Source organism: Zosterops lateralis, assembly GCF_965231275.1.
Source record: "Zosterops lateralis genome assembly, chromosome: 19".
Lineage (NCBI taxonomy): Eukaryota > Metazoa > Chordata > Aves > Passeriformes > Zosteropidae > Zosterops > Zosterops lateralis.
This window is the reverse complement of record NC_139779.1, coordinates 2,427,982-2,449,981: the sequence shown is the minus strand read 5'-3', so window position 1 is coordinate 2,449,981 and position 22,000 is coordinate 2,427,982. Positions and strand designations below refer to the sequence as shown.

The window sequence follows — 22,000 nt, the reverse complement described above, 5'->3', positions numbered from 1 at the left end:
ACAACTTCTAGTACTTCTGACACCAAGTGGCCTTCTGGGCCAGTGAGAGGCTCTGAGCTGCTCCCCTGGTGCAGATTGATGCTGAGGAGGAAGCTAGACCAGACTGGAATTTGGGTTTGATTCAAAGGAAAAGTTAAAAAGTCTGGGGAGGGGGAGAAGAGCAGATGCTCAGCTGGTCCAAATCAGGAGAGTTTTGTTGAAGCTCACGAAATGATGTCACCACAGCCTCAGCCCTGTCTGCTCATCTAAACAGTTCAAGGCTCTCGAGTTGGGAGAGCTCAGGTGGAGATCAGGGCCAGTCTCCTCCTCCCACCTCCCTGGCAGTAGCTCAGTGTCACTGAGGAGCTCCAAACCCATCCAAATCATCCCAGCTCTGAATGCAATTTATTTAGTCTATTCACTCCATTTTATTTTATTTTATTTTATTTTTTAAAGATTATGTTGACATGGCTGCTTCAAGCAGACCAGCTTGGTAAACACAGCCCTGATTTTACAAAGCACTTAAAAATCACAGCTCTACCTTGACTGAGTATTAACCCAGCCTGGAAAAAAAACAACAGCCCAGTCTTGTGGGCTCTCTCCTTCTTGCAGGGCTGCTTGAGGCTCTTAATACACTCTCTTATTTATATAGCTCCAAATTCTGATGTTAGACATAAATATGAAAGAGCCCTGATAAAAATGACGTTCAAAGCTTAATTTGTCCCTTTGTTAGGGGAGCTCTTGAAGGCAGCAATTCACATTTGTGCTCCTGAAACCACGAGGCAGCTGGAAATAGTAAATCCAACCTTTTTTGCTTTTTTGAAAGTCGTATTTTTAAAGATTGTTCCAAGCATTGATTCTATTACACTCCACCTTTGTGGCTGCACTCTTGCAAACGTGTGGATGAGCTGCAGCTGGTGGAGGAGCTGGTGGAAGGTAAACCCTCTGTGAAATCCGAAAGACCTAATGGCAAACCAAGGCATTCCTCTGGTCACATCCCCCAGAAAAAGCAATTTAAATCATGATTCTGCCTTGTCTTTAGGCACCTGGCAGTGAAGTTCACATAACTACCTGCTCCTCGTGTCGTGCTCTTCTGCAGACTTATTTTTGCTCACATTTTTACTGAAAGAATCTCTTTTGGAAGCTCAGCTACCTGCAGGAACATCTGCAGTGGGCTGAACACATTCCCCTTTTATGGGGCAGCTTCACAAAGGGTTTCTTCATTTTCAAAATGCTTCCAACCAATTTGTCATTTTCCTTCCTCTTTGGTTTTATTTTTTGGTTTTTTTTTTTTTTTTTTTTTGGGTCAGTGGATGGTGCACACCACATTGAGCAATAATAACCAGAGGAGGATGAAAACTGCGAGCTCAGGATATGATTCCTCCTCACCGGATGCCTGGAAGATGTCACTGAAATTCTCCCTCCCTTAGTGCAACCCGTGTGGAGCCAAGATGAACTCCCAGCAAAGTGCTTAAAACCCCATTATTTATAATAACTGTTAAATGATGAGACATTGTTTACCCAGATTGCAAGATAAATTCTCACTTACAGAATGCTTGCCTGACCGTCCCAAACGTCATCTGGTTTTTATTTGAATGCAAAATGAAATTAGGCTCCCAATAACACAGCAGAAGAATTCAATAAGATGGGGCTTTTCACTTACAGTTTAATATTAACATTTTCCCATAAATGTTAATGAATAAAAGTCTACTGTTTTATATATTATCCATGGTGGGGAGACAGCAGGCTAGGAATGGAAGGAAAGCTAATCTTTTCATACCACAAATTAGGAAATATACTTCAAGGAGGACTAAGTGTTCCCAGCATTGCCAGGGACCTGGACACAACCCTCCTTCCCCTGGGGGCAGCCACAGCAGCTGATCCCATGGGGATGCTCCAGGGTGATCACTGAGATCCTCCTCCAGCCAAAATCCCTTTGGGTTTTGTTTCTCATTTTCCCTGTGAACATCAAACATCCAACACTATCACTGTCCAGCAAGTCCTGATGCTCTCAGGAGAGCAAGGCAGGATTATTGGGAAAATCAGGGGAGTCTTTGTGTGATATTCTGTTAGAGAAAGATGCAGGGGTGATGGGAGGGGAGGGCACAGCTGCAGGCCACAACATAAGGACAGGGAATGATGCAGCATCCGAAGGGAGAAGCACCTGGAGCTGGCAGAGGTGGCACTTTGGAGCTCTCCAGAGGAGCTGTGCCAAAGCCCCAGGAGCAGATCCTGCGCTGGAAGAGGGGCTGAGAGGACTGGAAGCTGCAGGGCCAGAGGGTTGGCTCACACTGCATTGCCTTGGCTCTTGGCTCTCTCCATTTACTGCACGGGGCTTGCTGTGGTAATGTGTATTTTTGCTGTTTGGTGACTCATCCTACCTCTCTAATAAGTGTTCATTTAACAGTTTGACTGCTTAACAATTTATTGCACAAATGGGTTTCCATTCCACGGCCTCCTCTCCCATCTCCCCTGGAGAGGGCAATGCATTGTTTATGAGAGTTTTGTATGGCCCGTGCTGCTCATCCCAAAAATCAGCAAATACTCAACAACTCTCTGGGGCTGCTGGGCTTGGGAAGAGGGACAGGAACTGTCTTGTCTTTATTCTGCCACCACCTCAGCAGCTGCAAGAGGTTTTGGCTCACCAAACAGCTGTAAAAATACCAGTCCAGGTTCAAATGCTGGGAGACCAGGGCTCTTATGCTTACTGAGAGAGATATACTTGCCATAAGTCATATCCCTACACAAAAACACCATAGAAAGACTCCTAAAAGGAATGACAAGGTAGTTATAGGAATTACAGATGGAAAAATCCTGTTGTCTCCTGCCCCCTTTCCCAGTGTGGGATTGCTCGGTGTGGGGCAGCCTTCAGGCCTTGGACTTTTAAAGGGAAGATTTAATAAACACCGAGAAATATTTCTAAATATTTAGAAAACCCAAAATAACAGATTTCCAAGCCAAGCTGCGCAAACAGAAAAATGAATTTAGAAAACTTGTTAAAAGCCCAACAGCTTTTTGCGTGCACCGAAATATCTTTGGGCAGCAAGAATCAACTCCTGGGATGCTGCAAGCAGAGCTGGGAGGATGCACAATCCTGGCTGGAATACCTACCATGGATCTCCTCTTGTTCCCCCTGGAATAAACAGCACTCAGGGATGCAAACAGCTTCATGCTTTAGGAGGGACTCAGCAGACAGTCAAAATGTGAGCAAAGCCAAGCTAGACAGGACAGAGCTTTGAATTTTCCTGTGAAATTCTGGAGTGCTGCAGTTAATTTGCTTGATCATTAGGAGGAAAAACCACAACCCCAATCCAACAAAAAAAACAACAACCCAACACAGCAGCAAATCTCCGGGGAATAAAAGAACTGTGTCTCTGTTCATTGCTTTTTGAGACAAAGCACTGGAAGAAAAATGTCCAGTTCCAATAATGTCATAACCTGATTACAGCCTGACCAGAAGAGCTAAAACACTTGCAGAACAATGAGCAAGAAATTAAGTTTTAAATTGAGTGCTGGCCCTATCTCGTGTCACTTCTTTATATTCCAGTAGAAAGGACACTGCTGAGCTCATTTCATATCGAGCAGAGTGAGATGCCTGGATGCAGACACCATTTAGTCATCTCCTATATGTTCCTCCCCAATTCTTTCTCCGGGGAGGAATGACAAATCCAGGAATGTGACTGCACTTTGTTTTATTATGATATTGATTTTTTTCCTGCAGAGGGGAAAAGTGCGTTTCTCCCCCCCCAGGTCTGTGAGCTGGGCAGGGAAGGGTTAACAAAATGTTTATCACAAAGCTGGCTTCAGAGTTGAAAGTAATGTGATCAGTAATGAATTTTGTGTTACATTAGGTTGTATAAATGGACAGACAAGCGCAGACAACAAGTGGCCAGGAGTCGGGGCTAATCTAATGATGTAAAAATAGAGACAGCACCAATTATACTTGGGGCCAGCTCAGAGCTCCTGCAGGGACTGCAAATGAATAGGTACAAATCAAATTACTGACTAATAGACGCACTACAAGAGAGGGCAGTCAATGCTAAATACATTAGGGCCTTGTGACCTCTCTGCTCTGAACAGCAGAATCCTAAATTTGACTTAAAAAAAAATAATAATAAAAAAAAAAAATCAAAGAAACTCTTGTTCATTTAAGGAGAGCAACAGAACAATGTTATTTGTGAAATGACTTGAGATACTTTTGATATTATTTTTTTTGGTTTGTCCCACGTAAGATGTGTGGCCCTTGGAAAGCTGAGAGAGAACAAGGGAAAAATACTTCTTTGTGCAAAAGTTAAGACCTGATAACAATACAGTTGTGTTACATACCAAAACATTTCAAAGCCATGTGCCTCTTTGTGGTGATGTTTTTTACTGCTACTTCACCGGCTGTGTCTGTATCAAAAATAAAATATTTCTTAAAAAAAAATTGCCTTGATTGAATAAGAAGAAAAAGAAAAGCAATGTCCCCACACCACAGTTGATAATAGGTAAGTGCAGTTGATTGAGTTTGTTATCAAATGATAGAAAGTCAGAGTTGTCTTGTGGCATCAGTGCTCCCTTTAGAATTTTTCTACCTGAATTCACATCAGACATATTCATGGTATCAGCATTCACACCCCCTCCCCCTTAAATAATGGGTGACCTGACAGAAATTCCAATAAAACCTCCCAGGGCTGGTGGCAAGATTGGATTTGGAGATGTGGGAAATTAGTGGGAAATTAAAAATACCCTTGTTGGGCCTGCCCAGGGCTGTGGGATGGGGCTGCTCAGGGACAACCTTGGACAGGAGAGAGCAAGAAACTCACACTGAAGTGCTTCATACCCCAAAATGTGTGCAAGGCCTCCTCTTATCCAGCACTTCTGAAATGGTTGGCTCCTAAAGAACCTGAATTTTCCTTTCTTTTCAAGCAGGCCCATGCAAATAAACCTTTTGTAGGAAGAGCTGCACTCGGCTCCCAGACTTATTGGAGGGGGTAATTTAATCTCTGACCCTGGGATGAATATTGTGAAAGTTCAAAGGCTGCTTTTAGCATCGATGTTATTTGATCCACCAGTGGGTTTGCTGCCCAAGCTGGTTTTGCACTGAACCTATGCAGAAATCTCCTGGCAGAAATGCTCTTCAGGGGGAAAATAATTTGCTCTGTGTATCTATAGCCCATGTCTGAGTTAGGATAAAAAACAGCTGAGGAGAGAGAAGGGGGAAATTGTCTTAGAAGAATTAAAGAGGAAGGAAGGAAGAAAGGAAAGAAGGGAGGGAGGGAGGGAAGAGAGAGGGAGGGGAAGGTACCACTGAAAGCTCCAACTCTAAAAAGGGCTACTCCTGTTCCTGAAACTAAATGCACAGGTACATCTGTATCCAGGTGGCTGCTGATCTTTGAATAAATATTGTGAGCACAGATATTTTTTCCTCTGGACAAAACCCAGGAATGATGGTCCTTGCATGGGAGCCACGGGCTTGTTCTCCTCCCTTTGCTCCCCACCTCAGCCCAGGAAACCTGTGACATCCCTTCTCCAACCCCAAATTTCACATTTCACATTTCAAAACCATCCCTCTGCAAAGCTCAGAGGTGTCCAGACCCAAGTTAGGCTCAGGCTTTGACTTGGGAGCAGGACCCAAAGTGCCTGGAGCCCCAATCCCGGGTTTCCTACAGCCATTCCCTAACAGCACCTCTAATTAGCTCCACTTACTTACATCCCATTAATCAGGTTAAAGACTTTTGCCTCAACATATGAGCTTCCTTCAGCACATTATGAGTTTGTTCATGAAATTTGGAAGGAATCCAGATGGTTTTCTCCAAGAGCCAGAGGTGCACCTCACTGTGCTCCCCCGTGGCTGAGAGCTGACAGACTTGGAGCTTTGCAGGAGTTTTGGAAGAAAGACGCATTTCAAAAAAAAACAAAACATCCTGTTGCTCCCCTGCTGTAGGCTGATTTCAATTATTAAGCCTTGAAGTGATCAAACTATGCTGGAAAGCTTAAAAAATGTACTTGCTGAGGAGTGGGTGAATCAGAGGATTTATTAATTATAGTATTTTTGGAGGGAAAGATTTCTAGCCTGAGCTGGCAATTTCTTCCTGTCCAGTTTGAGTGGAATTCTTTCAGAGATATTTGTCTCCTGGAAGAAGAGTTTAATAAATCATAGTCCTAGGGAGAGGTTTTTTTTTTTGGGGGGGAATGCAATATGAAGCTCCAGCACACACTTAAGAACTGCAGTGCAAATGTAAATATTGTAGCTGCTTGAAAACAAAGCTTTGCAAGCAAAAGAGGGCACTGACCACTAACATTTGTGTCTAGACTTGCATAATTTTTTCTCCTCAGTGAGAGTTTGACAGAAACTGAAACAGCAAAAAACATCTTTTTGCATCTTTGCCAATTTACGCCTTCCTTGGAATTAAATGTGTATCAGGGCTGACAGCTTATGTACAGCAGGCTCCACTTCAGATAGACATGGGTTGTCTGAATAATTGGATAACAAGGGGAAAAGCTGCCTTCCCAATCCAGCCAACTAGCTGGACAACTGGAGTTATCACTGAGGCCACAAGGAAAGGAGATTTTTGGGGGGGATCGTTTTCCAGACCTGGTTCTTCTCCCACCCACTGGCCGACAGCCCTTGGCACGGAGTCAGAGGTGGAAAACCCCATCTGATCCCCTTTCTCTGCAAATGCCAGATTATTCCTGATGTTTGCAGCATCCTCCAGTTTGATGTTGGTGCTGTGACCAATCTTTGGGGGATTTCTGCCTGTGCCAGCAGCCAGAGCTGAGCTCGGTGTTGCCATCCCTGCTTTGCAATGCGATGGGGCAGGTCCAAAATAAAGATTGTGGGACTATCAGCTGCTCAGAGTGGTCTGTGCACCACGAGCACACACTTCCTCCACAGCCCTGCAGCCTATCAGCCCTGATTTCTATATAAACCTACGTGTCAGCTATGCCCTAACAGTTAAGGCATTAAAAGAATCTATTTATCTCTTGCCATTAAGTGCATGTCAGGACCAGTCGAGCACTTGACAAAGTCTCACTGTCCATCTTAGTGCCCAGTTTTTGTCCACATTTTGGACCCCAGCACTGCACATGCACGAATTTTCACATTCCCAGCTAGAAATGTTCATGAATTTGTGCTGAAGTTTGAGCGAGACTTTGCAAGTTTTGTAAAATCTCTGCAAAAATCTATTTAAGGGCTGAAGGGAATCCACGGGGCACAAACAGGGGTGAAAGCATGCACACCATAAAGGCATGAATAAATTAAAATAAGTTGTTTTAGGATTATTAAAAGGATTATAAATTCCACAATTTTGAGCCCAATGCAGAAATATAAACACTAGTTCTGAAAGAAGCAGCAAGACAGAAATCAACTACCAACAAACAAACTCCAGTGTCCTTTTCTGCTGAACTCTTTGCTGTCATTTCACTGTGGTGAGTGGGCAGCACAGAAACCAAGCAGGAAAACTGATTTTTTTTTCAAAGATAATTCAGTTCAGCCAAGCCTGGTTACGATGAAAGTGGTTTGGGGGAAGTGAAAACTCTCCTACTTGTTATGAGCCAACAAAGACACCTCTTTTTTGAAGTGAGGGTAATGCAGCTCCACACTTATCTCTGCCCATTTATTAAGCAGCAGACAGATGTGAGCCCTTCCCTGTGCTCCCCAGGCTGAGGAATGGTGCTGGCAGCCAATTCTAGTCCACTCCCTCAGTGAGTGCAGCTCTCCAGGTACATCTGAGCAGGAGAGAACTCTGTCTGTCTGTCTGTCTGTCTGCTAAAGAGGAACAGCTCAAGAGCTGTTAGGGGATGGAAGTGGAAAGGGCACGGGAGTTCACCCTCTTATCACCAGGTTTTCTCTGCTGCTCTGAGTCACCACATGCCCAAATCCTGAGAATAAAGTGTGTTAGTGGTGGAGAGAATCCCAGGACAGGCAGGGCAAGCCAGAGTGTTAATGACAGGGAGAGGAGGGTGCTGGGGATGGGGTGAGTTGGGTCAGTGCTCATGTTACTCATTATTGCTGCGTAAAATCGCTGCTCTGAGATGGCATCTATCTTACACTCATTAGGGAGATTTATGGGTCTGGAGCAAGGGCTGGGAGAAATCTCTTTGGATGAATATTAACTCAGTGATGGCATCTCTGTAAACAGCTCCTTTCTGTCTTCTACACCTGCACAACTGTGAGCCTCATCTCATGCCAAAGAAGCTGGCACTGGCTGCCATCAGCTGGGTTTGGTGAAAATGGAAGGGAAATACAGAGCCCTGTCTCAGGCAAAGCTCTTGGTTTATAATATAATACACTGTCAAATCTCCAGGGCAGTCAGTCACCCTAACCTGGCACATCTGGAAGGCTTCAGCTTTCAGAGGAGGTATTCCCCTCACCTTTCCCCTTCCATGCACAGCCTGAGGGGTGCTGACCCATTATCAGCAGTGGAAACCCTCCCAAAGTTCACACTGATCACAGCCTGGGTCAGTAAGTGATGAAATATGTGCCTTTCTCTATTTTCACAGCCTGCTTTTTCCACCTTCCCAGCTGTTTACAGACATGAGCTGATTAAAGTCCACCCAGCAACGTGAGGTATCTCCATCCTCACTGCACTGATGGAGCTCTGGAGTCATGGACTCTTGAAATGTCTTGGCCAAGGCAAAAAAGCTGCTGAGGATTTGCACCAGAGCTGCAGCAGACCCACCCTTAGTGTTCAACCAAGCCTTTCTGTTAATTCTGTTAATTCCTTTGATTTCATCTCTCTCCAGATGGAAATCAGAGGAAGGACAGTTGGGAAGGTGACCAGCTGGGTTATGAAGGTGTTTCTGCCCTGCTCAGCCTGGTTACTGCTGCCTGTACCTACAGACAAGGGCTAAAATTCTACTCCTCTGCATCTTCCTCCTCCTCCTCCAGGCTGTGGGAAGTTGCTGCAGTTTGGCCTTTGCTCCACAGTGATCAAAGTCAGGATGAGCCCTGATGGGAGAGACTTCTCCAGGAGCAGGGAGAGCTCAGAGGAGGACAAGTGATACATGAGGGCAAGAGCAAAGGGAAGAGACAGCTCCTGCTCTTCCTGGAAGATCCAGAGGTTGGCATTCCTACACCTTCCTGCTGGTTTCTCCTCTTTTGCCTTCCCAGGCAAGCTGCCAGCAGAGTGACAAGTGAGTTGGCAGCTGATGTTAGGGGCCACCATCACTCTGAGGTGTTTTCACTGGAGGTGTTTTTTGGAATAAGTCGGAATTAATGGAGACAATAAACCCGCGGTAACTGCACTTTAATTTCTGAGCATCTCCTACCACAGGGGCCCCTCCTGACAGTGTAATCTCTGATGTGCCATTCCATTTACTTAAACAGATGATACAATTTATCAATATAATGGACGCTGATGAAGATGGATTAATTTGGATTACAGAACCAGCTCTTCACAGTGGCTCTATTCAGGACACAAAATGAGGATATGTGTGATGATGGCATTGTTGGGAGGAGGGTGGGCAAGGACAGCAATCTGCACAGGAGAGGATGATAAGGGAGCTTCATGTGCCAGTATCTCACTGTGTTTATGTGATCTACCACTAACTTCTTCTTATGAATCTGAGATCCCCTACAAATTAATCAGACAGAGAGAGAGACAGAGAAAAGGAAAAGAGAAACTTAGGAAAGAAAAAAAAAAAAAAAAAAGGGGCACCAAAACAAAAATTAAATAAAAATCACCATTGGGTGAGATGTACGTGATCTCTGATCACACCTCTTCTTTGTACCTGTTCCTGATCCCACCATGTCCCTGCTGGGGGATTCACACATGGCGTCGGCCAGGCGCTCGCGCAGCCCCTCCTCGCTGTGCTCCATGGAGGACATGTGGCGCAGACCGAAGTTCTCGGGCCAGCTCCCACACACCTCCAGCAACGTCACGCTCCGGTCGAAGGCACCTTCAACGAGACAAACGAGACAAATTGTGGGATCAAGATCTTTTCCCCCCGTGTGTTGCGTTTTGGGTGCTTGAAAAGATGATTTTAGCACTTGAAAAGGCCTCGGTGTTACCGGCGTGTTGCTGGAAAAGAAGGACACTCTTTTTTCAGTCTTTTTGCTCTTGCAGTCAGGTTGTCAGAGCAAAAAAGAAAGAAATTTGGGACTTTGATTTATATGGTTTTTGGAGTTTGATCAGGGATTGGACAATTGACACCTCTCTGACCTCAATGGTCAAACTAGAATTCCATCAATTGTCCTTCCTCCAGAGAGGAATGTAGAGTTTACAAAATGTTACTTTTGTTGACATGAAAACCCATGAGAAACTCTACAAGAAAGATGCAAACATCAGAAGGCTGAAAAAGATCAGGATGACACCAGAACTGCATAGTAGAACCTTAAGGATGAACCAGCTTTGACCAAGCAGCTGTAAACAAAATTAAATAAAAATACAAACCCAATTCTGGTCTCAGAACCCACTGGTCAAACTAGAAGTCCATCAATTGTTCTTCCTCCAGAGAGGAGTGTACAGTTTACAAAATGTTACTTTTGTTGACGTGAAAACCCATGAGAAACTCATGAAAAAAAAATGCAAACATCAGAAAGCTGAAAAAGATCAGGATGACACCAGAACTGCATAGTAGAACCTTAAGGATGAACCAGCTTTGACCAAGTAGCTGTCACCAAAATTAAATTAAAATACAAACCCAGTTCTGGTCTCACACCGGTGAGAGTCAGGAAAGCAGCACAATAATACAAATGTGAATGGCAGGCTTATGTTTTTATGTCAGACAACTAGGAATTCTTTCTGAAGCTGATTTGTTTGCTGCTGAGACGCTTCTTCCCCCTCCTCATCACAATGGAAACACTCATTTTGTCTTTGCTAATGGGCAGAAATTTTAGCTAAAATCCCTTTCTTGCTCTGAAACAGAGAAGAGGCAGAGATGCCTCATGTCTGACGAAGGAACAAATGGGGAATAAACTTTCCTTCAGTCTGGGATATCTGTGGGTTTTCCCTGCTCCTGCAGTGGGAAGTTTTAGGTCAAACGTGCTCTGAGAGAGGCTCTTTCACCAGCAGCCCCTATGGAAGACTCTGGCTCTTGTGAGGGAGCGCACGTACCTACAGAAGATCCTTCAAATAATTCCTTGACTTGCAGCTATTACCTCATTCACGGCAGGGAATGATGTTCTGCCCAATGCAGAGATTAGATTCTGAACTCAGGATCACTTCAAAGTACAAATTAAAATTATTCCCCTTTATTATACGGCAAGGCTTACTTAAATCATTCCCACTTGGAACAAGATTACAGTTATGCTTTGTTGCTTCAAGCACATACCATTTACTCCACTATTAGGTAACTGAATATGCAGAGTTTTATTGTGCCTGGTTTCTGCCAGCCTACCAACCAAGGGGGGTGTGTGGAGAAGGGGGGGGAAAAAAATGCAAATGCCGATGTTTCTCAGAGTTAAAAGTACATGAAACACGTCCTTGTTATCAGGCCTTTGGTTTTCCCCCTTTGATCAGCCGTCAGAAACTATCTACACTTGTAGTCTGCGACTGTACAGCTTCACAGCACACTCCCTGCCACTGACAGGTGGTAATAGAAAGGGTGAGAGACCAAGCCCCACGGCAGGCGGCCCTTCCTCTGATAACGCCCCAAGTACCGGCTGATAAGGCTTGGTAAACACTCGGCCAGCCAGTTAATCCATACATCAGCAAAGAGGGGCAGATAATTCTGAACCCTAATGGCACGGACAGAAAAGCGCCAGGGCCTGGCATGCAGGGATTTATATGGGGCTGCAATGGTGACTCCTGAATTTCATCAGGGCGTTGATTTATCTCCTGGATTGGCTTGTGGGGTGGATTCCTGGCACTAGAAAACCATCAACACCGAAATGGAGCTCTAGAAAAACGGGTCTGTGCCTCTGTGTGATACACGCACTTGAACTCTGGATGAAGCCCAGTCTCAATCCAGACGAGGAATGACCAAATATTTCAACTTTTAATGGCTCTCTGGATTTATAAGGCTGCTCCAGTCTACTGATTTGTTTTAAAGAGAGGGTTTCTTGAAGCTTGTTTGAGAAAATGAAGGGAAGAGGCAAAGCGATTTCGATGATGTTTAAATACCTACAGCATTTTCATGATGAGAGCATTTTGCTCTCTTAAAGGCAGGACAAAAAGCAAAATTTGGGGTTTTTTAAGCTTTTTTTTTCCCCCAAGTCATCTTTCTGCAGTTTCATGCAGCCCTGAGACTCCCTCTCCAAGACCCCACAGATTTCAGTTGTTTTTGACAGAGCTGTTCATGTACCCTGAGAGCCATCAGGGGTTTCAAAGCTGCTTCCCAAACCTCAGGGAAGCAGCAGGGGACACGATGAGCTCCCACAGGTTTGCAGGGCCGTGCCAGAGATGAGAAATCTCCTCTTTCCTGGTGTCAGCCCTCATTCCAAAAGTGAGAAATGGGAGCATTTCTGCTCCTATAAGCAGACATATGAATAATAAGGCAAATGGCTTTTGAAGCTCTGCCAAGATGCCTGCCTTGTGTGTAGAGGGAGAAACTTGGTGGAGTGCTGGGCTCTGGCTCCTGAGATCCTTGAGTGAGAGCAAAGGAGACAAGTGCAGCGTTACCTCTGCAATCAGGGCCAGGAGCTGCCAAAACTTCTTAGCAGCAACGTGTGAGGCTGCAAGTGTTAATGCAAATGCAGGTTGGAGGGATTAACTGCACTGAAAGTTTGCTTGTAAAAAAAAAAAAAAAAAAAAAAAAAAAAAAAAAAAAAAAAAAAAAAAAAAAAGCAGGGCTGGGGAAGCTGTAGTTTTATCTTTCCTCCCTTTTCACTCCTTCTCCATGGTAGCAGTGCACATCTGGCAAGACCATTGATATCCAGACATCCAGATGGGATTGTGCAGCCCCCACTGCAGCCCCTGGGTGATCACTGTGCCTGTAACAGGCAGAGGAGGTTCCCTGCACCATCATCTGCTCTGTGCTGCAGTGGGAGCCACAGTTTCTTCCTTATTTCAGTACAGACATTGATAAAATGGGTTCCAGGTAAATCTGAACACACAGGGGGATGTGAGGGTAGAAAAGGGGATGCTGCTTAAGCACACAGGTCCTTTCCTCCTGTAAAGCCCTGGCTCTGTCCCTCTCTGATGTAAAACAAAACTGTTTCAGGAAAAATAAGATTTATTGTCACGGACCTTCCTGTTCCTCTTGCCAGTGCATCAGCAGACAGCACATGTATCAGAGTCAAATAATTAAATTTTTTTTTTTTTCAAGGCAGAATGAAGTTCTGGGTATTTTCACACCTGGAAAAGTGACTCTGGAGTGTGTGACATGGCAATGGGCTGCTTGCTGCCAGGAGCCTTTGGGTGCTTTGCCCTGCCTACATCATTCCCTACATACATCATTCCCAACAGCACCACGGGCTAATGGCATTAAACTTCCACTGATAGCAGCTCACCCTATCTCTGCTATTTATTATATTGTAATCTCTCCTCCTGGCTGCCTCCCTCTCCCCTTTTCAATCCCAGTATCTCACTTGATAAGGTATCGAATTCCCCATCGCCGGCCAGCGAGGAGTTCACAAATAAACCTCAGAGGAGAGTCCTGCTCTCAGAATGGCCAAAGCCAGGACGTAACCACAGCACCCACGGGGCTGAGAAAGCTCCTGCTGATTCCAGGGATTACTGAGGGTTGAGGGGAGAGGCTGACAGCCTGCTGAAACCCTCCTGACAGCCACAAATACCAGCCCCTGATGTGTGAAGCCCAGACTTCCCCATGTCTCCCCAGCCCGGATGCAGCTCTGGCTGGGGAACAGGTTCCACCTAAAAGGAGAAATTCATTTAGGAGCAGCTCAAGGGTGAGCAAAGGAGGCATTATGTTATGTGAGTCAAGCAATTGTTAGTGAAATCCTGGTGAAATCTCATTAAATCACCGAAAAAAAAAATCTCATTGACTTAAAATTGTGTCAATATTTCATCCTATTGCACGATGCTTTCAACCCTGTAGAATGCTCAATTCTCTTTTATTTATTGAAGGTGAAACTGGGTGGGAATGGAGATCATCAGCCTCCTCTTCATGATGTCCAAGCATCATCCCAGAACCCCAAATCCACCCAAATGGAACAAGCAGGACCTTTGTTTTGACCATAGAGGTCAAAAGTGCTTTGTTTTCGCAATTCCAGACCAAATGCTCTGAGCTGATTCTGCTTCATACACAGAATTTTCCTAATAAATCTTTAATTTTTGCCTGAAATCAATCTCCCACTTCTCTCTTTTGCCTCTCAAGGAGCACCACCCTTTTCTCTTGCCACTGCTGATGGAGCAGAATCAGGTTCCCATCTTTCTGCTTAACATTTCTTGCATTTTATTAATGGCAGAGGCTTCTGTCATTACTCACACCACATTACCTTGCTTAGACACACAGGATTTGTCTTTGGCATTGTTATTGTTTCAAGGCTTTTAATATAAAAGCAAAATAAATTCCACAGAAGAAAGGAAAAGAAAACCCACCCTAAACCTTGGAAATGTCCTTTCATTTCACAGCCCCACCAACCATGAGTGAGAAAACCAGAGAAACTTCTTCTCTGAAAAAAAAAAAAATAAAAATCTAGTAGTAAAAAGTATTTTTACAAAATGTTTTAATGCTCCTAGTGTGTTATTTTTCTAAGTCAAAATAGCTAAGCTAAATCTTTCACCATAGCCCTTTAATTCAAAAGCCAGGGGAAATTTTTTTTCATTAAACCTCTGGACGGCTTTGTTTAAAATATGAAATCAAGTAGCTCCATTTCCTGTCTTCTAAGGAACACTAAATCAAAAAAAGAGAACGTTCTCCAAAAATACAGTAATGGTTCTATTAAAGAGCTTGACAGTTTTGAGCCTCACCTTTGCATATTGCAACATACGTGTGAGCAAAAAATAACAGAGTGGAGAGGAGGGGAAGCGACCTGAGGGTTTTAATTGATAAAAGATGCATCCTGATCAACGGGATGTTGGAGCTTGAGGTGCAACCAAGAGGGACAGAAGGGTTGCCCATCACCTCTCCTGATTTTCATGGTTTTTTCAGCAGCAGGAGGGGGCTCTGAAGGGACTCTGGACACTCTGCCCAGCAAGAACCCCACGAGGAACCAGCACACGGAAACTCCTCTCCCAAAGCGGTGAGTCAAGCTGTAACAAACCCCGTTTTAAACATGAAAGGTTGAACTTTCCTACAGGCTCTGCCAATTCCCTCCCGTGCCACGACTCTGTGATCCCAGCGGGAATGCCGCAAAGCGGCCGCTCCGAGCGCTGGAAGGGGAATTGGGGTAAATTTTTTATTTGAGTGTGGAGAGCAACATCCATCCCCCTGAGCTGCCCTGGATCTGGAGGGGTTTGTGCTCATGGCTGATCCCCTCCTGTGCAAGGCTCACACGCTGTCACCTCACTCTCCCACAGCACAGCATCTCCCAAAGGGACTGAGCACCAGTACACCAAGGTGTGAGTGTTAATTATTGCCTTTGGAAACCACGGCAGGAGCCACAGCCTTTGGAGTGACTCTGCTCCCTGTCATCTTCCCACCCACAGAGTTTCTTTTTTTCCAGAACCGCTCACAGTTCTGCTATAAACAGGACATTACTCACCAGCTCTGTATCCTGTGAGTGCATTTAATTAATGGAGCCTTCAGCCGGGGTACCCAGTCCCACAGGCAACAACCAACACTTCCAAATGCCTTTGAACTCTTGGCTAAGTGAGGCTGAGGAGTTGCTCGTCCCTCCTCAGCACCACAGACTTTGTAAACAAAGGCTCTGTTTATTCCTCTGTCAGGGTTTCTGGATGAGTTTGGAGCTCCAGTGTCCAGCAGCTCCAGTGATGGATGCTTGGGAAAGAGGTTGTCCAGGTGGCCAAAAACTCAGGACAGTGATCCAGGTGATGTCCAGGATCATAGTGCAGGTCCTTAGGGACCACCCCACAAATTCTGAATCCTCTGCTCCTGCACAAGGGGTTAACCAGGGGCTCAGGAGATTTGGGATGGGCAGGAGCACAGCCAGCCATCACAGCCGTCCTTGAAGGCTTTCAAATGCGAGCAAGGCTGCAATTTTCAGAGCTGGAGCAGCCAGATATTTTTATAAATACATAAATCTTTTCAAGGAAAAACAAATATAGAGAAAAGAATGTAAACATTATTGTAAAATGCATAATAAAATGTCTGTTGTTTGTTAATTTTGCTCCTTATTATCCAGTCTATCTGTACCACCGATGTTGAAACTTTTGCCTTTTAAAAAAAATTTTTTTTATACTCCCTTATTCATTTAAAAATAGTTTCCTGCATGTTATATGAATAAGCAAAACCTAAGGTCCTAAATCCAGGGGAACTTTGAAGTATGAAACCCACGGTCTATGGGAACTATGTTTTCATTAATCAAAGTAGATGTTTCTAAAGCCATCAGATTTATCATGACTGGATTTCATATGTGAAACCCAATATACACACAGACATACACTGCTTGTCCTTTTGGATTAGTCCTGACCTTTTACTCTCCTTTCTGAAGGATCTGCCTTTCCTCAGAGCGGGGCTGCCCTGCTCTGCCAGAGGAGCCTTGACAAAGCGCGTTTCCAACTCTCCGCTTTCCGTGTCTGACTGCGAGTCTGGGCTAAGGTCAAAACATAAATGATTAAGTGTATTTATTAAACTCTGCCTTTGCCTTGAATGCTCCCAGTGCCTGTCAGATGCCATCCAACTGCAGATCCCTGCTGCCAGCACACCTGGCCACCAAACGAGAGGCCCCACAGCCCCACGACCCCAAAAGATGAAAGGAGCCCCCCTAAAAACCTCACAGCACTGCCAGGAACCTCCTCCAACCCTTGCTGAGCTCCTGGCTTTCCCAAATCATGGAGGGTAGTGCAAGGACATGGTTTAAAAACTGGAGGCAGGGTGTGACAGCCACCCAAAGCAGGGCTTGGAAAGAGAAAACGCAACGAAACGCGCGGTTGGCGTCGGCAGGGAAATTCACGTTGTGGTACCAGAATTTGGCAACATTTTGCAGGACCAGAAGCAGAAGACTTTGTCATCTTGCCTTAAAGAACAACACAAGGGGCTGGGGCACAGGTAGGCACAGGTGGGTCCTGCCAGAGGTGGCACCCACAGCCTGAGGAGCAGAGTGCACTGTGAAAAACCAGCTGAAAGCATTTTTCCAATATTGGATGCTCTTTATTCGGCTGCCTAAAAGCAAAAAGAGATGGAATCTACAGTAAAACTGGATGCTATTACGGTTTTGAAAACAAAGTAGCCTTTTGTAATAGAATTAATTTCCAAGAAAAAAGCGCTCTCCGTCCCCCTTTGAACAGCGAGATTCGTGCATATTTTAACGCTTTACAGAATCAGAACGCCTGGAAAAAATCAGGAATGCTACAAGCAGCCCCAAGCCCCCTTAGAGATTAACATTTCTTTATATTTAATCCTGGCATAAAGCAGAGTGTCCTGAAGAACTCAGGGCTCTGCACAAGCCTGAGTTACCAGGTATGAATCTGCACAGCAAAAAAAAAAAAAAAAAAAAAAAAACAACTTCACCTGATGTTCTTTCAACCTCCAGGTCTGGAAATTTCATTAAAAAAGGATTCACTAAAGATCTTCAGCACTTTTTAGTTTTTGCAAGGTTGGAAATGTTTTCTTGTGGTATTCACATACTTATAATTCTCAGTCCTGGTTAAAATTAGAAAATCCAGTAACTTTTTTTTTTACCCTCCTAGTAAAATTTCCCACTCTCTGAAGATCTACGACTTAGCTAAGCTTACAATAAGATGATTATTGAGATTTTTCAACAATGCCTAGGAAATTTAAACACACAATGAATTCCATTAAATCTCAGCGGAGGCTTTTTTTTAGAGGAGCCTTTATTTTGTTTGACTTCTCCTCCGAATAAAAGCGGCGATTTTCGGATGCTGAAGCCTTTTGTGTTGGCCTCAGTGGGGGAAAACGCTGTGTGAGATGCAGGAAGGATACATCTGGTATTCCTGTGACACCACATAATGATCCTTCTTTCTCTATATGCCAAGTCATTCCTGAACTCTTGGGAAGAGGTTTGCAGCCATACCCTGTCTGAACGAGGTAGGAATATGCCAATTCCACTGTAGGGGCTGGAATAATATATGACTTCCCTTAAGAAAACAGATTTATCTTGCTTTATTATCAATCTCGTGGCATGTGCAAATGCATAGCTACACACACATGTATAAAGGACACATAATGGATTAGAAAAGGCTCATATTTAGCCACAAGTAAGGAAAGATCTGACAACTCATCGGGGTTTTTTGGGATAACCCAGATCTTATGTTACACTTCAAGACACAAGCGTGGATTTGTCATCTTGCTTGAGCCTTAGTGGTGAATGTGTGAGCCAAGGAATTTAATTCTGATTGTTTCACTTGAATTAAAAAAAAAAAAAAAAAAATAAAATCTTAGTGTTGAAAAAACATTGGAACTGTGCTATGGATTAATATATCACTGAAACTGTAACAGGAGACTCCTTCTTGTGAAACAGCAACAGAGAGTGTGGAAAGGCCAAGTTCATCCTGGGTGCAGCTGAATGTTGGGGATACTGGATTTTGGAAATCTGCTGCAAAGGAGGGGTGAAGGTTTCCCCATCCCAAGCCCAGCTGGATGGAGCTGCACAGCAGAAATGGATGTGGCTCTGTGCCCAAACCCTGCCCCAGTATCCTCAGCATCCTCCACACAGAATTCTGCTGGGCTTTGGGTATTTTCTTCTTTTTAAGTTATTTGCAGCCTGAGAGATGTTCACAAGCAAGGGGAGACAAGGGCAGTTCCTTGTCAGTCAGGGCAGAGCATCTGTGGGGAAGCAGCTGAGCACCGAGGCTCCGGAAACAAGAAATTTGGTTTATGTCACTAACAACCCGTTAAGAGAGAAACTGGAATATTTTTTGCATTATAAGAGCAAATATTTCTCTGGTCTTGTATCACCTTCCCCAGATGAAACATTTCACAACCCAGCTGACTTATAAACAGAAAGCAAAATATTTTCCTAAGGTGGATCACTGATCCCACTCGGGGCTTCCAAGCAGTAATTTATTTGTCTTACCTCACTGTGAGATAATGTGCACGCTGCCTCCAAGCTACTGTCTGATCACTGCTTGGACATGGGATAAAGAAATCTCACTTGCAAACACCAGGCACTCGCTGGGTGTCTGGGAATTGGTCACAGGGTGACTCTTCCTGCTGGTTTGTGCCCAGCTCCTGCAGCACAAGGTAGAGAATTCCAGAATGGTTTGGGTTGGGACCTTCAAGACCATCCTATTCCAATCTGTCATGGTCAGGGACACCTTCCACTATCCCAGATGGCTCCAAGCCTTGTCCAGCCTGGCCTTGAGCACTTCCAGGGATGGGGCAGCCACAGCTTCTCTGGGCAACCTCCCCACCCTCATAGGAAAGAGCTTCTTCCTAATAATGAACCTTCTGCCACTTCTGTAGCAAATCACACAGAGTTACCATTCAATTTATTAGGGTTATATCCAACAGGATGAGCAGATCCTGCTGGAATCACAGCTTCCCCTCAAGCATTTTGATATATTTCGCAAATAGTACGAGATGGATTCAGGTGTTAAAGCAGAAAGTGATGGGAATGTTTGTGTTTGGGGCAGCCCAGCAGCTGCCACCAGGATACAGCACCATTAACTTCAGGAATTGTTTTGGAAACTCAGCAACTTCTTAACTGAGTGACCACGATCAGAGAATGGAGAAGAGGTTACAAAACCCACCCAAAGCACTGAGGCAAAATGACTTTTCAGGGCTGATAGAGAGAATTTTATCGTTTAAACCAGAGAAGAGCTGGAATATCAAGGTTTAAGTAACTCACCAAGGTGACCACAATGAAATCTTCTACCTGAGGACAACCCAGTGCAATGCCACATCTTCCTACAAGGTGTGAAAACATAGATGGGACCTCCAGAGCCACTCCTGCCCTGGCCAGGCAGCACATCCCAGGTACTCTTCCATCACCCCTGAGCAATTTGGAAATCGCTCCCTCCAAGTCTCCAGATCCTCCCAAAAAACACCAGAAAAATGTGTTTCTTTAAGGACTACAGAGAAACGTGAAATTTTATGTTTAGAAAGTAATAAAGACTCAACAAAACCTTAAACTCGTTTCCTTGTAATCCTTCCAAGTCAGGGAAGATAAATTTCTTTGGCCCGATTCTGAATTCATTAAAAGCCCCTGCCAAGTTGCACGAGCAAATTATCTGAGCTCCAGCAAGGACTGGACCTACAAAGCACTGGAACCTCTGGTGCTGAGCCAGCTTAAGCATATACTGACTTTTAAGCATGCAAACAGCCCCAGTGCCTTCAATGGGAGTATATATGCTGAAAGTTAAGTGTGTGCTTAAGTGTGCTGCTGGAGGATGGCCAGAGCACTCGGGAACTCACAGCACCAAGGTCTGATCTCCTCCCAAACCCCATCCAAAGGCAGGGATTTCACTGCAGCCAAGCAGGACACGGCTGGGCAGGAGCCAGCAGCCCCTGAATGAAGTTTTTTCCCCTCTGCATCCACGGAGGAGGTTTTGCCCTTGTCACTTGTGTTATCCGTCAGGCGATCTGGTGGCTGGATAAGGCAGAGCGACGTGGCAAGGTGAGATGATGGAATGAAATAATGATTGCGGCTGGCACGTCCCAGCCTAAGGCTCTCGGTCATTTAACTCATCTCCCTCTCATCCTCAGCACAGACTCAACTCAAAGGGCAGGGGAGTCACCCTTCCCCAAGCCTCAGGTTGGCTGCAGCAGCTCCAAGTGCAAGGAGGAATCAGGCAGCTGTTGGTGGCTGACAGCAAAGCTTGCAGGAACAAGTAAAAACTCCTCAAAAATAAGAGTCACACAAGGTCTTTGAGCGCCTTGAGTGACAACAGAATTTTTGCACTTGGCAGTGGTGCTGACCTCCTGCTGCAGAAATCACTAAAGGTGACTAGAAGGGTGTGCCTGTAGGGCATCACCCTAATGGGGACGAATTAAAAGGCAAATTTTCCTTACTCTTTCTTAGTTTTCTTCCCACAAAACCAGGAAAAAGACAGCAGTGGGTGCGTCAACCCAAAATAATGCGAAATAAATCACAGTCAAGAGGAAAGTCTGATAATTCACGTTGTTGAATCAGAATGTGCCTTAAGTTGGAAGGACAAGAACTGGATTTTTATAGTCAATTCTTTTTTTCTTCCTTCAATAAACCCCATTTTGGAGCACTGATGGCAAGGACATGCTTTGCTCTGATTTATGATGCAATGAAAACTCTCATGTCATTTGGGATGGACCATTTTACCAGGAGTCACCTGGTACAGACAGAGGGAAGAAGGAGATTTTGGTGGAAGTCCAAACCATGCCACCCCAAATCCCTGACCCAACAGATCTCCCCAGATCTAGGAAGAACCATTTGAGTTTTCACAGCACTCTAACCCTGTCCTAGGATGGTCCAAGTGGTGGTTTCTCACTTCCCACTTCCCCAGGAGGTCCTGATTCAGCTTTACAGCACCTTCAAAATACACTTTATAGCAACTAACTTAAGGATGCCAGGAAATGTGGGATCATCCACACCTGGAGCTGCCCCAAAACACAGGGAAGAGGAGCCCCAGGTCTCTCCTCATGGACAAAAACATCAAAAAACCAGCACTGTGACTGTGAATTTCTGGGTTGCAACACCTAAATCCTGCTGCAAAATCAGCTTCAACCCACGAGAATATTTTGATGATTATAGAGATGCAAAGGCAAGATGGATTCTGAGAGCTGCAGTCTACCCTTCTTGTGGACAATAAATATTCCACTTAAATCATGGCTTGTACATATTTGAAAGGATAAACCTGCTACTAATAACCACGAATCAAAAGAGAAGATTCCAATTTTTTATGCCAGAAAGCTAACAAAAATCTTCAGTGTGTTATAAACAAGTATCCATCATTATAAACTAAGTTCAGCATGTAAAAACCCAAAGATGGAGTTTATTGTCTTTAATGGCTGAGAAATGACAAGAGTGTTTGGTTGAAAAGGAATTTAGCAAGAAGTAGTTCTGTACAAGAACCAAAATCTGTCTTTAAACAAGAAAATCACTGCTGACAGTTTTACAGTAGAATTAAGCTGCGGT

At 44.6% G+C, this 22,000-nt stretch overlaps 1 protein-coding gene across 1 annotated transcript in view; it reads right to left on the bottom strand.

The window, feature by feature from the left end:
* BCAS3 (BCAS3 microtubule associated cell migration factor) overlaps positions 1 to 22,000 on the bottom strand; it is a 302,849-nt gene that overhangs the window by 10,524 nt on the left and 270,325 nt on the right. Inside the window, exons 22-23 of the mRNA XM_083875300.1 lie at positions 9,694 to 9,861; positions 4,306 to 4,371 (exon numbers count right to left, since the gene is read on the bottom strand). Of these exons, the coding sequence (XP_083731426.1) occupies positions 4,306 to 4,371; positions 9,694 to 9,861 (234 nt within the window). The remainder of the gene's footprint in view (positions 1 to 4,305; positions 4,372 to 9,693; positions 9,862 to 22,000) is intronic.